This window comes from Mustela erminea, chromosome 17, assembly GCF_009829155.1.
Source record: "Mustela erminea isolate mMusErm1 chromosome 17, mMusErm1.Pri, whole genome shotgun sequence".
In the NCBI taxonomy this organism is placed as follows: domain Eukaryota; kingdom Metazoa; phylum Chordata; class Mammalia; order Carnivora; family Mustelidae; genus Mustela; species Mustela erminea.
This window is the reverse complement of record NC_045630.1, coordinates 64,631,343-64,645,771: the sequence shown is the minus strand read 5'-3', so window position 1 is coordinate 64,645,771 and position 14,429 is coordinate 64,631,343. Positions and strand designations below refer to the sequence as shown.

At 45.4% G+C, this 14,429-nt stretch overlaps 1 protein-coding gene across 1 annotated transcript in view; it reads left to right on the top strand.

Moving 5' to 3' along the window:
- The window catches only part of ATF6 (activating transcription factor 6), a 212,869-nt gene extending 199,634 nt beyond the window's left edge, over nt 1–13,235 (top strand). Inside the window, exon 17 of the mRNA XM_032317566.1 lies at nt 8,319–13,235. Coding sequence (XP_032173457.1) covers nt 8,319–8,527 — 209 coding nt within the window. The 3' untranslated portion in view covers nt 8,528–13,235. The remainder of the gene's footprint in view (nt 1–8,318) is intronic.
- The last annotated feature ends 1,194 nt before the right edge of the window (nt 13,236–14,429 follow it).

Genomic DNA, 14,429 nt, shown 5'->3' with positions numbered 1-14,429 from the left:
ACAGCTGTTTGAAAGTGCTTAGACCAGCTAGAAGGAAATCATTTGCTGGTCGAAAAGCTGGAGGGGCAGGGGACAGCTGAAACTCTCCTCAGAAGAGAGGCCCTGGTGATGCCAGTTTTGCCCCCTCCCAGCACACAGGCAGGTGAACTTGGATGCGGCACCATCCCCCTGCCTTGCTGAAGCCAGAGAGTGCGGGCACTGCAGCTCTGTCCTACGCCCAGGCCAGGGCAGGTGAGCGCCAGCCAGCCAGCAGTCTTCTCCCGCTCCCCGCCTCAGGCTGCTGCACTCACACAGGCACGGTTCTCTCCCGCTCCAGTCCTGAAGCCCACAGATATGCTTATTTTCCTGCTGCCTGTCCACAGCCTGCGAGTATGCCCTGCCCCCTGTCCTCTCCCCCCTCCTACTTAAAGCCAGCCCGTGTACATGGTCTATGCAAGGGAGGCCCCCTTGATTGCCTGGCTCTAGTGGCCAAGGGGGCTGGTATCTCTGAGCTCCGTGGGAAGGTACAGTTGGGAATACAGGTCATGGCAGGCCACCACCCCTACAGTCCCACACGGACAGAGACTGAAACACAACCTTGGTCTTCTGAGGAAAAGACCTGCTATCCTGGAGCTTTGGCCTGAGGGACAGGCTTCAGGTTTCCCACACATCGAGAGGCTAATGAGGCGCTCCCAGGGAATGAAGGCCAGGAGATACCTCCTTGCACAGCCCCTTGGCCTCACTACAGCTCTGTGAGACCTGCCAGAAAGGAGCTTACAGTCCTCTGGAGCCCCAGTTACTGCAGCTGCTACCCGGCAGTACGTCCAGACTCCTGGTCTGGAGGCCGGTAGCAATCACACACAGAGCCCACAGGACTGTATCTGCTTGCATATTTTAAAAGCTGTTGGCCTGAGGGATTTTGCTTTCAACTGCCTGAAACTAGGTGCTACATGAGATTCCTCCCCCTGGGACACTGACAGGCATTGGCACACTCTCAACAACAGGTGCGTCTCAAGAATTAGCAGGTGCTTTAGAGCATCACAAAGTTCAAGAGACAATCAAGAGCCAGGGCAAGACTGAGTGATTCATGAGGTTCATCACGCACACAAGCCGCTCCTTCACGCCTGAGAGAGGTACCTACTCCACCTGATACAAAGAAACACAGAACGAAGTAAAACGAAGGAACAAAGAAATCTTCCAAATGAAAGAAAAAGGCTTCAATGATAGAGATAAGTAATCTTTCATTTATTCTTTAAATAAAGAATTTAAAATAATGGTCAGTTAAGATGACTACCAAACTCAGAGGAAGAATGGATGAACAGAGAACTTCAACAAAGAGAAAGGAAATATAAGTACCAAAGAGAAATCCACAGACCTGAAGAACAAAATAACTAAAAAATACATGACAGTTCAATAGTGGACTGGGTAAAACATTAAAATGATCAAGGAGCTGGAAGACAGAGCCATGGAATTCACCCAGACACAGCAGCCAAAACAAAAAGGAATTTTTAAAAATATAAAGGACCAAAGGGATATCAAGGAGAATTACATTCACTTTATAGAGTTCCCAGAAGAAAGAGAAGGGCTGAAAACTCCCTCTGTGGAGGGAAACAGACATCCAGATCCAGGAATCCCAGAGAGTTCCAAAAAAGATGAACCCAAAGCGATCCACACTAAGACACGTATAATTAAAATGACAGAAGTTAAAGATCGACCCTTCAAAGCAGCAAGGGAAAGATAAATTATCATGTACAAGGGTAACCCCGTAAGGCTATCAGATTTTTCAGTGGGAACTCTGCAGACCAGAAGTGAGTGGCAAGACATAGTCAAAGTGCTGAAAGGAAACAACTTCCAACCAAGAATACTCATCTAGCAAGGTTCTTGTTCAGAATTGAAGGAGAACTAAAGCAGTTCATCTCTACTAACCCAGCCTTTGAAGAAATGTTAAAGGGACTTCTTTACACTGAAAAGAAATGTCAGTTGTTAATAACAAGAAAACCTATGACAGTAAGAATCTCGCCAGAAAAGCTAAATCTATAGTAAAAATAGTGGATTCATTCACTTACAAAGCTAGTATGAAGCTAATAAAATCAACTGAAATTACAGTAGTTAAGGAACACATAAAAAGATGTAAAATGTGACATCCGAGACAGAATATGGGGAGGAGGGGTTAAAAATGGAGAATTTTGGAAAATGTTCAAGTTTAAGCTGACTGTTACATACTTAGGATAATGTATGTGAGCCTCATGGTGACCACAAAACAAAAACTTAAAAACACAAAAGAAAAGAAAGGAACCTAAGCTTAATACTAAAAGTCATCAGACCACAGGGAGGTAAGAAAAAGAAACAGAGAAACTACAAAAACAGCCAGAAAACAGGTGACAAAAAGGCAATAAGTACATACCTATCAATAGTCACTTTAATATAAACAGACTATAAATTCTCCAGTAAAAGATGTAGAGTGGCTAAAGACAAAAGGCAAAGAAGGGAACTACATAATGATAATGGGGTCAATCTGTCAAGGAGATATAAATTTATAAACATATATGCACCCAACACAGGTGTACCAGATATATAAAGAGAGAAATTGACAGTAGTACTTAATGTTGATGGATAGATCATCTAGACAGAAAATCAGTAAGGAATCATCAGCCTTAAATTACACACTAGACTGGATGGACTTAATAGAGAACATTACATCCAAAAGCAGCAGAATAAACATTCTTCTCTAGTACCTCTGGAACATTCTCCAGGATAGATCACATATTAGGCCACAAAACATGTCTCAGTAAATTCAAGAAGGCTGAAGTCCTTTCAGGCATCTTCTCTGACTGCAACAGTATGAAATTAGAAATCAGTTACAAGAAGAAAACTAGAAAAACTAAACAACACATTACTGAATCATAGAAGTCGTCAAAGATGAAATTTAAAAATACCGAGTAACAAATGAAAACAAATGTAAAATCCATGAGATGGGCAAAAGAGGGAAGTTCATAATGATACAGGTTTATTTCAAGAAACATCTCAAACAATTTACACTTAAAGGAACTAGAAAAAAGAACAAAGCACAACGTTCGTAGAAGGAAGGAAATAAGGATCAGAGCAGAAATAATGACATAGAGACTAAAAAGATAATGGGAAAGATAAGTGAAACTAAGAGCCAGTTCTTTGAAAAGATAAACAAAATAGACAAACTTTTAGTTAGACTCACCAAGAAAAGAGAGGGCTCAAATCAATAATTTCAGAAATGAGAGTTGATACAAAGGATCATAAGAAAATACTATGAAAAATTATACGCCAACAAACTGAACAACCTAGAAGAAATGGATAAATTTATAGAAACACGATTTTCTAAGACTGAACTACAAAGAAATAGAAAATCTGAGTAGAGCAATTATGAAGATTGAATCAGTAATCAAAAACCTCCAAACAACAAAAGGATCTAGGGGCAGATGGTTTCACTAGTGAATTCTATCAAACATTTAAAGATTTAATATCCATCTTTCTCAAATTCTTCCAAAAAATTGAAGAGGACGGAATGCTTTCAGACTCATTTTACCTGATCAGCATTACCCAGATACTCAAACCAGACAAAGACACCACAAGAAAATTTTAAGACAATATCCCTGATAAACATAGATGTAAAAATCCTCAACAAAATATGAGCAAACCAAATGCAACATATTAAAATGATCATACACCACCATCAAGTGGGATTCATTGCAGGGATGGTTCAACAACCACAAATTAATCAATATGATATAGCACATTAACAAAAGGAAGGATAAAAATCATATGATCATCTCAAAAGATGCAGTAAAAAATATTGGACAAAATCAAACATCCACTTGTAAAAAACTCTAAACAAAGTAGGTATAGAAAGAGCATATCTCCCAGGGTGTTACACATAAGTGATGAATCACTAAATTCTCCTGAAACCAGTATTACACTGTATGTTAACTAGAGTTTAAATACAAATTTGAAAAGAAAGGGCGGGTTGAGTCACTCATGATTTTGCCTTGGGTCATGATCTCAGGGGAGATCATGGGATGGAGCACCTGGTCAGGTTCTGCACTCAGCATGGAGTCGGCTTGGGATTCTCTCTCTCCCTCTCCCATTACCTTTCCTGCTGCACTCATGAGCTTTCTCTCTAAAATAAATACTTTTTTAATTAAAAAAAAAAAAAAGCATACCTCAACATAATAAAGGCCATATAAGACAAACCCACAGCTAATGTCATACTCAACAGCGAAGAGCCGAAAGCTTTTCCTCTAAGACCAGGAACAGGACAAGGATGCCCACTCTTACACTTCTATCCAACACAGTATTGGAAGTTGTATCCACAGCAATTAGGCAAGAAATGAAAGGCCTACAAATTGGAAAGAAAGAAATAGAATTATCCCTATTTCCAGATGATATAATATGACAAAATAAAAACCCTGAAGACTCCACAAAAAGGATTAGTAGTGATGAATTCAGTGAAGTTGTAGGATACAAGATCAATATTCAAAAATCTGTTGTTTCTGTATATGAATAATGAACTGTGAGAGAAGTTCAGAAAATAATCCCAATTACAGTTATGTTAATAGCAATAAAACACCTCAGAATAAATTTAACCAGGGAGGTGAAAGACATAAATACTGAAAACTATAAACCATTAATAAAGAAATTAAAGAAGATATAGGTAAGTGGAAAGATGTTTCATGCTTATGGACTGGAAGAATTCATACTGTTAAATATCCATACTAACCAAAGCATACTACAGATTTACTGCCATTCCTATCGAAATACCAATAGCATTTTTCACAGAACTAGAACAAGTACTTGCACAATTTATGTGGAACCACAGAAGGCCCTGACTACTCAAAGCAATGTTGAGAAAGACCAAAACCAGAGGTATCATGCTCCCTGATTTCAAACTAGAACACAAAGCTATAGTAATCAAAACAGTATTTCACTAGTGCAAAAAAACACAAAGATCAGTGGAATAGAATTGAGAGCCCATATATAAACCTTCATGTATATAGTTAATTTTTAAAAAGCATATAATGTATTATTTGCTTCAGGGGTACAGGTGTGTGAATCATCAGTCTTACACAACTCACAGCACTCACCATAGCACATACCCTCCCCAACCACCCTATCTGTCCAACCTCCCTCCCCTCCAGCAAGCTTCAGTTTGTTTCATGAGATTAAGAGCCTTATGGTATGTTTCCCTCCCCGGTCCCATCTTGTTTCATTTCTCCCTCCCCCCACGACCCCTCGCTGCCTCTCAAATTCCTCGTATCAGATAGATAATATAATTGTCTTTCTCTGATCAACTTTCACTTAGCATAATACCTTCTAGTTCCATCCACATCGTTGCAAATGGCACGATTTTGGTTTTGATGGCTGCATAGTATTCCATCATGTATATATGTACCACACACATCTTCTTTACCCATTCATCTGTTGATGGACATCTAGGTTCTTTCCATAGTTTGGCTATTGTGGACATTGCTACTATAAACATGCATGTGCACGTGCCCCTTGGATCACTACGTTTTTATCTTTGGGGTAAATACCCAGTAATACAATTGCTGGGTCACAGGGTAAATCTATTTTCAACTTTTTGAGGAACCTCCATACTGTTTTCCAAAGTGGCTGCACCAGCTTGCATTCCCACAAACAGATCAAAACCACAGGTTCATTAACTTTTGACAAAGGAAGAAAGAAAGAAGGAAGAAGAGACAGTAAATGGTGTTGGGAAAACTAAATCACTATACACAGAAGAATGAAACTGGACCATTAATTTTATACCATATAGAAGAATTAACTCAGAGTGCATTAAAGACTTGAAGACCTGAAATCATGAAACCCTCGTGTATGGCATTGTCAATCGGTGTAGCCACTGTGGACACGATACAAAAGTTTCTCACAATCTGAAAAAAGAAGTGCCCTGTGATCCAGCAGTCCCACTACTAGTTATCTATCTAAAGAAACTGAAAACACTAGTTTGAAAAGATATATGCACCGCTGTGTGCACTGCAGCATTATTTACAGGAGCCAAGATAAGGAAACAACCTTCTTGTCCACTGACGGATGACTGGATAGAGATGTGGCGCGTGTGTGTGTGATATATGTATATACAGTGGAAGCGTATCTGGCCGTAAAGAAGAACAAAATCTTGCCTTTTGCAATGTGGATGGACCTAACGGATGTTACACTAATTTAAATAAGCAGACTTTGACGAAGGCATATACCGCATGACTTCACTTATATGTGGAATCTAAAGAATAAAACCTAATAAATCTAAAAAATAAAACCCAGACTCCTAGAGAACAGATTGCCCCTTGCCAGAGAAGAGAGTGGGTTGGAGTAGGGAGCAAAATGGTAAAGAGATCAAGAAGTACACAAACGTAGAGTTGTAAAATAAGTTGGGTCCTGTGGATTTAATACACAGCATGGAATACAGGTGGTAATTTTGTATTAACTTTGTGTAGTGACACATGGTGCCTAGACTTAGCGTGACAATCATTTTGCAATGTATATAAATGTGGAATCACCAAGGTGTACAACCTGAAACTAAAATACTGATTTCATACCAGTTATACCTGTTTTTAAAAAAGCTAAAACACTTATTTTCATTGCATATCGGTAGGACTTATAAAACCAAAGTGTCCACTTTGGTGGTCTTAAAGTGACGGTCTTAAAGAACAGGAGGCTTAGGGCACGGGGCAGCTGGCTGTTCATCCTCTCTAATAAGGCTGGGAAAGGAGATTAGCTTTAACGGTAATAGAAGAAATTTATAAGACTTGTAATGAGAAATTAATCACCAACCGAGACTATTTTAAAAATAAAAGTAGAAATGGAGGAATGATGTCTTCCATTGGCTTTAACACAGACTATAACATCTGCTTGAGGAACTTATAAGTGGTAGGTTATTGGATCCAGTAGTTTTCAACTTTGGGGAAACTTTGAGACCCCTTTAAGAATCTGATGGGGCTCCTCTCCAGAAAAATGAACACACAAATAAAACTTCACATGCAGTTTCAGGGAACTTACAGACTCCCTGAAGTCTGTTCATTAGACCCTAATTTAAGACCCCCTGGATTAGGTCCTAAAGGTCCTAGGTCCTAGGTCCTAAGTCCTAAACTGTGACACACTCCATGGCTTAATTTTCCCAAACATAACAATGGAATCTGAAGATCAAATGTCAAACTTTGGATTTTCTTCCTCTAGATTTCTAACACTTGGCATGTATAGTGTTGAAGTAAAAACAAAAAAATATTAATTCTACTTCTAAGTTCAGTTCTTGGTCCTAGAGAAGCCAGATATTTAATTTTAAAAGTCACTGGCTGGCTGTAGGTCATCTTCATAAACATGCAGTAAGACTAGGACTTCGCCCAGTCCCCACTCCCATTTCTGGACTCACGGGGACATGCAAACAGATGCCAGCGTTATTAAACACTCGCCCACCTTCTAACTGCCCTGCTGTGAATGTCTGGCTGGACTTGTAGAGACTGTCTACAATCTCTCCTCAGTCTTATGCCCAAGTTTCATTGACTACAAGTTGGAAAATGGCTACCCAGAATTACAAATCAGGAACTAATTTGGCCCTCTCCCTAAAATAGAGTGTTCATCCTCTGAGGAAGAGCGTGTGTGTGTGAAATGTGTGGTGAGTTCCCCTGGACGTGGTACATGAGCGACGCTGTTTGTTTTCCTGCTCCCTCCGCAACTGGCCTCTAGTTCACCTGCGAGTCCTGCGGCGCTCCCTCTAGTCCCAAATCAGAACCGTCCTTGTCTCTTGCACCGAGAATCAAGAGCTCTGGAATCACACACTATCCCGTGGACAAGAGCATCATTGCCACGTCTGCACCTTGTCGGTCTTTACTGTACTTCATGCTGCTAAGGCCAAGCCTTAAATTTGTAGCCGGGGGTGTCTTACTGATATTAGAAACAGTGCTGATGAGTGGGAGGCAGTGAGCGCAGCCAGAGTGTCCTGACCGTGCACACGGCAGGCTGGTTCTTCTGACAAGTGTTCCTTCCCATTGCTGAAGGGGAGGGGGGCTCTGAGGTGTCTCCCTTCCGTCCTCCGCTGAAACCGTCATGCTCTCGGCAGACTCTGCCACTGCTCCAAGACCCTCCCAGTTTGGGAGCCGGAATCTAGGAGGACAGGCCGTCCCAGCGCCTAACCCAGCTGTCGCTCTGCTCGGTGACTGATGGAGTCCTGCTGTCCCTTGAAAGCCCGTTGGCAGTTCACACCCATAAAGCTTATTTAGGTTCTCTCTGGGGTAGAAGCTTACGGTAGAATCGTACGTGCTGGTGACTGTTTATGCCTTGTGTGTCCCTCCCCACAGAGAACGTCATCAACGGGCAGGACTATGAAGTGATGATGCAGATTGATTGTCAGGTGATGGATACCCGGATCCTCCACATCAAGAGCTCTTCGGTTCCCCCTTACCTCCGAGATCAGCAGAGGAATCAAACCAACGCGTTCTTCGGCTCGCCCGCAGCGGCCCCGGAGGCAGCCCACGTACTCAGCACCATCCCGGAGTCACTACAGTAGCCTCTGAGGCCGCGCATGAAAACCCGGTGGGACCCTGCCGAGCTGGCGAGCAGGGGAGAGACCTGTTCCTGTCTGCCCTCTTGGTGGCCAGCAGAGAGCTGGGGTTCAAGCGACGGTGAAAGAAGTTGTTTCTCACCATCTGCCGGAAAGCACGGACATTCAGGCACGAGGCAGACCGCCTTTCTCCAGCGGCAGATGCTGCCAGCATCCTCCGTGGCTGCCCGGTGTCGAGTTTTTCCTGTACCTTCCTCAATTGCTTTTCCTTCTGTACTTCTTTTGTGTTTAAATAGTCATCGTTAAAATAAGAGCTTCTTCCCTTCTCTGCCATTTCACTTACTGACAGATTTTTATTTACAGTTGTACAGCACACTGATGTTCCCAGCAATTAAGAGTTTTTATTAATTTAAAGCCAATCCATTGTAGATACAGTGCTTATTGGAAATAGATTTCAAAACCAGAACAATGAAAAATGTCCCCAAAAGAGTCAAGACAATTGAGAACTTTAGTAAAAGGGGAAAAAATCCCCATTGGTAAAGTTGGTCTTGGCCAGGGAATGGTGGCTCCCACCTGACCCGGTGTGTGCAGAACCGCGCGGGGCGCCGGGGGAAGGCCGAGGGCAGAGAGCGTCAGGGAAGGGCAGAGCGCGCGCTGTGGGAAGGAGCGGGCTCCGTTACACGCTCGAAACGCTGCAAGTTTTGATGTGCCCGGAGCGGAGGGTGAAAGCCACGGCAGCCTTCATTTTAAGGCCCTGCAGGTTAGCGTACATGCTTGTATGTGCTCTTTCCTCGTCCGGTGCAGGTCCGCAGGGACCCCGGGAGAGACCCTTCAGCTTTGCTGTGAATCCCCACCCATAACACATAACATGATGACACCGAATTCGGCTGAGGGACACGCAGCGTGCTGTTAAGCAGATGAGTTTTTTCTCCTCATGAGAATTGACAAGGATTTATTCCTCAAGATTGCAGACAGGCTGGCTTAGACTCCTGCTCACGGAGGGCATCCCACAATACAGCAAGAATTCCCAGTTTCTCCAGTGAAAAGACAGTGAAGGAATTAACTTTTTTGTCTTCCCATGGTTGGGAAAAAACAAAAACAAAAAACAGCCCTACTGCATTCCCTCATCTCTCCCTGTACTCTGACTACTTTCTTCTCACTGATGTTCTTCTGCCTTCAGTTTATAAAGTGAGTCCTGTCTACGAAGCTTCACACTTTCTTGCTAGAACCGGTTCTGCAGACACGGCTTCTTACCCTAATCTGCTTGCCGGGGTCGGCTCTCATGCCTTCCAGTCCCTGCTCCGGCCTTCCGCTGCTCTGAGCCTGAGGAAAGACCGTCGGTGCGAGTCCTGCGGGGTGCCCCAGCCCCCTTCTGCCCACGAGGGCCAGCCTGGCTCCTGAATAATCCCGAAGAAACTTCTGGATAGCGGCGCCTCTGCCTGAGCTCATCAGATGTGCTCTGAGATCCGTGTGACTTCGTGTGGCCAGCGGGGCACTCTGCTGCCCGGCTCCCCAGCAATCTGGGGTTCGGCCACGTTAATGAGCCTCACTCTGCCCCCACCCCGCCCCACGTGAGCCGGTGAGAGTCCAGGCCACGCGGCCCCCAGTGCAGCTGTCGGGGCAGCGTCCACATGGGAACCCCCTTCCCGGGGCCATTCCTCCTCTTACGGGCTCCGGGCCCGTCGGACAAAACCTGCAGGCGGAGGACAGCCTTCCCTCGGGAGTGTCTCCTCCCGTCCCGGCTCTTCCTACCCGACGTGCGCACCAGCCGAGCCAAGAGCCATGGCCCCAGCCAGCGGGAAGGGGGCCGTGGTCCTTCCCAAGCTCTTAGTCCACTGGAGCTGTCACAGCGGTCACAGGCACAGCCTTACGGACGGTGCTGCCTCTCCCGAGCTCCGACTCTCACCCACACACGTCCCTGACGGGTCTGACCGACAGTGGCAGTCATGTCCCATCTGCCCCCGAAAGACGCCTCTCCCGCGGTGGGGATGCGGGGGCCAGCAGCCTGGGAGCCGCACCCGCTTTCTCCCCGTTACTGGTTCTCGAGGGGATCGTTGTGGGATGAGGGAGCAGCCTTCTCCTCAGGGTGAAGTCCCCGGAAGGGAGAGAGCAGCCACTGCGAAGCAGTCCTCTGCTTTTGTAACTGCCGTCAAAGCTCACTAATTCCTGCGCGGTTTTGACGTAGTGTCTGTGCTCCCACCCGTCGGCCTGCTGGGAAGGAGAAGCCGGCTCTGACTGATGAATATATTAAGCTGCTTTTTGAGTTTTAGGATAAAATTGCCTTTTGGGGATTGCAGCCTGGGATATATATCAGTATCTTAATTTATTTTTTTATTAAGTGGGATTTTGCAAGCTTGTGGGATAATGAGATACACTAGAGGAGTCAAGTCCACCCATGGGGTAGAGAACTCTGTCCCCTCTGTCCCCCGACCCCTTCGCCCCCAGGCAGTGCTGGCAGGCGCGGCCGGGAGCGGCTCTCCCACCTGCCTGTGAGCCCCGCGTGCGGAGGCTTCGTGGTGGCAGATGGTTCCTCGCGCTAACTACTGGGTCAGGCGTCGGGGCTCCCCGCCCTCCAGGCTAGCGCCCCCAGCAGAACAGACAAACGGCTCCATCAGCCTGGTCGTGTGAATAGCCTCTCTCCAAAGCTGGGATTTCTAAAAGAATCATCTTGAATCAAAAGTTTGCCATGCTTGTCATCCAGAAGCTTTCCATTACATTACTGGGTGAGGTTTATCTTTTCACAAGTACAAAAACAAAAACAATCTGTAACTGTAAAAGCTCAGAGCATCTCCGAACTTTTCTCTAAATGCCCACAGGCCCCAGCACCAAGCAGACACGTCTCTGCCTTCTCTTGTGAGCAAGAAGCAGCCACGGAGGTATTTGAAAGCAGAAATGTTATGAGTCATTCTTGAGCGGGAATAAACAGGACTTAGAAACAGACAAGCAACTTGGGATTCAAACTGATTTTTCTATCCTTTTTAAAGAGACACTGTCCCAACAAACCTTCCTGGCCTGACTCTTCCACCCCAGGCATGAGCCCCCGTTGGCACAGCAGTGACCCCGATGAGACGGCCATGGCTGTGGCCTTTGGTGCGATGGAAACCAGACCCCTCTTCAGCTCCTTGTGACATTTGCACTAATTTCTGGCTCTTGCCCTCTCACTCAGCTCAGGTTATAAAACTTGACAGAAAAAAGAGCACAGGGAAAAACCCGTATTTGACTTTCAAACACTGAAAAGTCTCCAAATGACTTCTACTTTCAGCTACATAGAAGAAGTCACCCCTTTTCACCAACGAGCCAGAGTCTGACCCCATGTCCCCTGCAGCCTGACCTCAAGGACAGTTTCCACCTAGTTAAGCTCGGTCCACTGCACCCACATGGGCCGACTCTGCCTCCGGCAGGAGATTCCCAGAAACTGAACTTTGAATGAAGCCTTTCATCCCATTGGTTGGTTCATGCACATTCACCTCTCAAGATCACTTCATGCTGGAATCGACAGATGCTTATCACCACCTCTGCATCCCCACATTTTTATAGAATGCTACTTTTGTCCTTCCGGAGTCATTCTGATTTACAGAAATTAGGATCTTTGCTGCTAATATGAGCACTAATTATATCACATACCTTAAAAACAAGAATAAAGCCTAAAGAAAGCAAATGGGAGAAATTCTCGTTCCTACCCCTAGTCACATTGGGGGGGGGGGCAACTTCTGTGTCCCCTACTCCTAGAGGTTGTGGTTGATTTTTATTTTCTAGAGAAACAGAGCACTGGACTACCCAAACACGTCGAGTCCAGATGGAACCGTGCACGTAAAAGAAATGCCGTTTTCTCCCACCTGACACAGAAATCAGAGTGGAGCCTGTTAACTTATATTTTTAGTGACTAAGCTTAAAACAACATTTATTTTAGATAAGCCTAGAGCTTTGAGCAGCTTGTTCTAATAGTTGTGTTATCTGTCGGATTATGAAAAGACTGACAAAGGCATCGTGATCAGGAAATTTGTTCCTGGGTGTGAATCATGTCGTGGCTAGCCACTGCCAAATAGTGGACACTGGTCTTGACATAGCGGTTTGCTGACTTTAAGCATAAGAGACTTATAATAATGCCACATTAAGAGACTTAATTATATTAGTTTGGGGAACCAAGGAGTAAATAAATCATAGTTTGTCATCTGCCAGGGTCAGCAGACAGCACCGCTCGTAACCACTAGTTAAACCAAGAGGCTTGATCTAAGTGGGGGGCCGCCCCAGAGAAAGACCGGCGGGGTGACTTCTTCACAGTCAGGATCTATCAGCCCATTCAACTCACACTCAGCCCTACTGCCAGGTCAGTCACCTAGATAAGAGGGGAAAGAGCTTTAGATAAAAGCTCCCAGGTACTACTGGCCTTAAGACAACAGTTTCCTGTTTCTCATCATGTTGGCAAGCGTGGCTGGGCTAAGACCATGTGCTTCACCCCAGAGCCATAAGAACCCGGGGAGAGAGCGTCCACCAAGCCTTCCACCAGGGTTTTCCTTCCGAGGCTGCATCTGCGCTAAATGAAGAGCAGGTTAAAGGTAAGGAGGAACAAGGCGCCATCCTCTCCTGCGGCAGCTGCGTCGGTTTACGGTGCATCAAGAAACCGTGACAACAGACTTAATGCGGTTGTAAGCAAGTCTTCACAATGCAATACTTGTTCTTTGTCTAAGATTCAAATAAAGAATTTTTAAACTTGCCTTATTTTGTTCTGTATATATAGAGAAAAAAAGACCCCAGATGAATCTGGAATGTGAAGAGATGAGTAATGAGAAGGGAAACCTAAAATGGCTTGTGGCCTGTTACTGTTTAGATGAAAACAATAGAACTCTTTTCCACTCTCCCCCCCACCCCAGCCTGGTTAAGTAAAAGTTTCCTTTATTGTGTCCAGATATTTCAACTACAATCTTACCAAGGAGAAAGATGTGTCTAAGAACAGCTACTTCATCCTTCAATCAGGAACCTGGGTTACTCAGTCATGTCACAGGCGTCTTCCTAGCTTGGAATGACCAATGTCACCGTGCAGGCCGCCCGTCCTGCAGACTGCCAGCAGAGTCCGTCCACAGGTGATAAGTGCAGGCATTCCCTGAGTGCCTAGTGTTTGCCTCAAACACCGTTCTAGGCTCACTAGTCCCGCTGTCCTGTTCCCGTCCTCCCAACAACCCGGTCCCTACCGCTGACTAACCAGTATCTGGACCCAGGCAATTCCACTCCAGCAACGTGGACTCTGGCCACCATACTGTTCCACCTCCAGAGTCCCAGATCTCGTGTAGGTCCTGCCCTGAGGGAGCTCACAGTTGGCCTGTGGAGCCAGATACTTCTAGAAATACACCAAATGAATAACATCAGGGTTCTCTCAGACACAAAATTACATGTGTTTCCAAAGACACTGTAACAGACCTCTTTGGAAAAAGACCTCAAGTCCCCTCTTCTGCCAAGAAAGCCGACACTGGAGGAAGGGCTGAGCAGCAGAAAAGAGAAAGTGGGACTGAGCCACAGGCTCGGTCTCTGGGTGCTGGAGCTGTCATGTGTAAATCCCTCTTATCGTCCCAAACCTTCTGTAAAAGCCTGCTGCACACACAGCTGTATGTCAGTGTTGCTCGGGGTTGGGGGGGGGGGGGGTACGGAGAGGATGCTTGCCGTGGAACTAGTGAGAACAGGTCGCAGACAGTAAAACAGGATGATTCAAAACCCAAGAGTCTGTGAAGCCACAGAGGGGATCCAGGAAATCCATCTTCCTCCTCCCCAACCAAATCCTATGCGATTTGGGCCCCCGCTCTGTGTGTGGGATACAGTTTAAGCCAATTTGCGGATCTCAAAGGAGAACCACTGCTGACATCTGGGTTGAACCAGACACGGTGCCACCAACAGAGGGCTCGTCTCATACACTCCG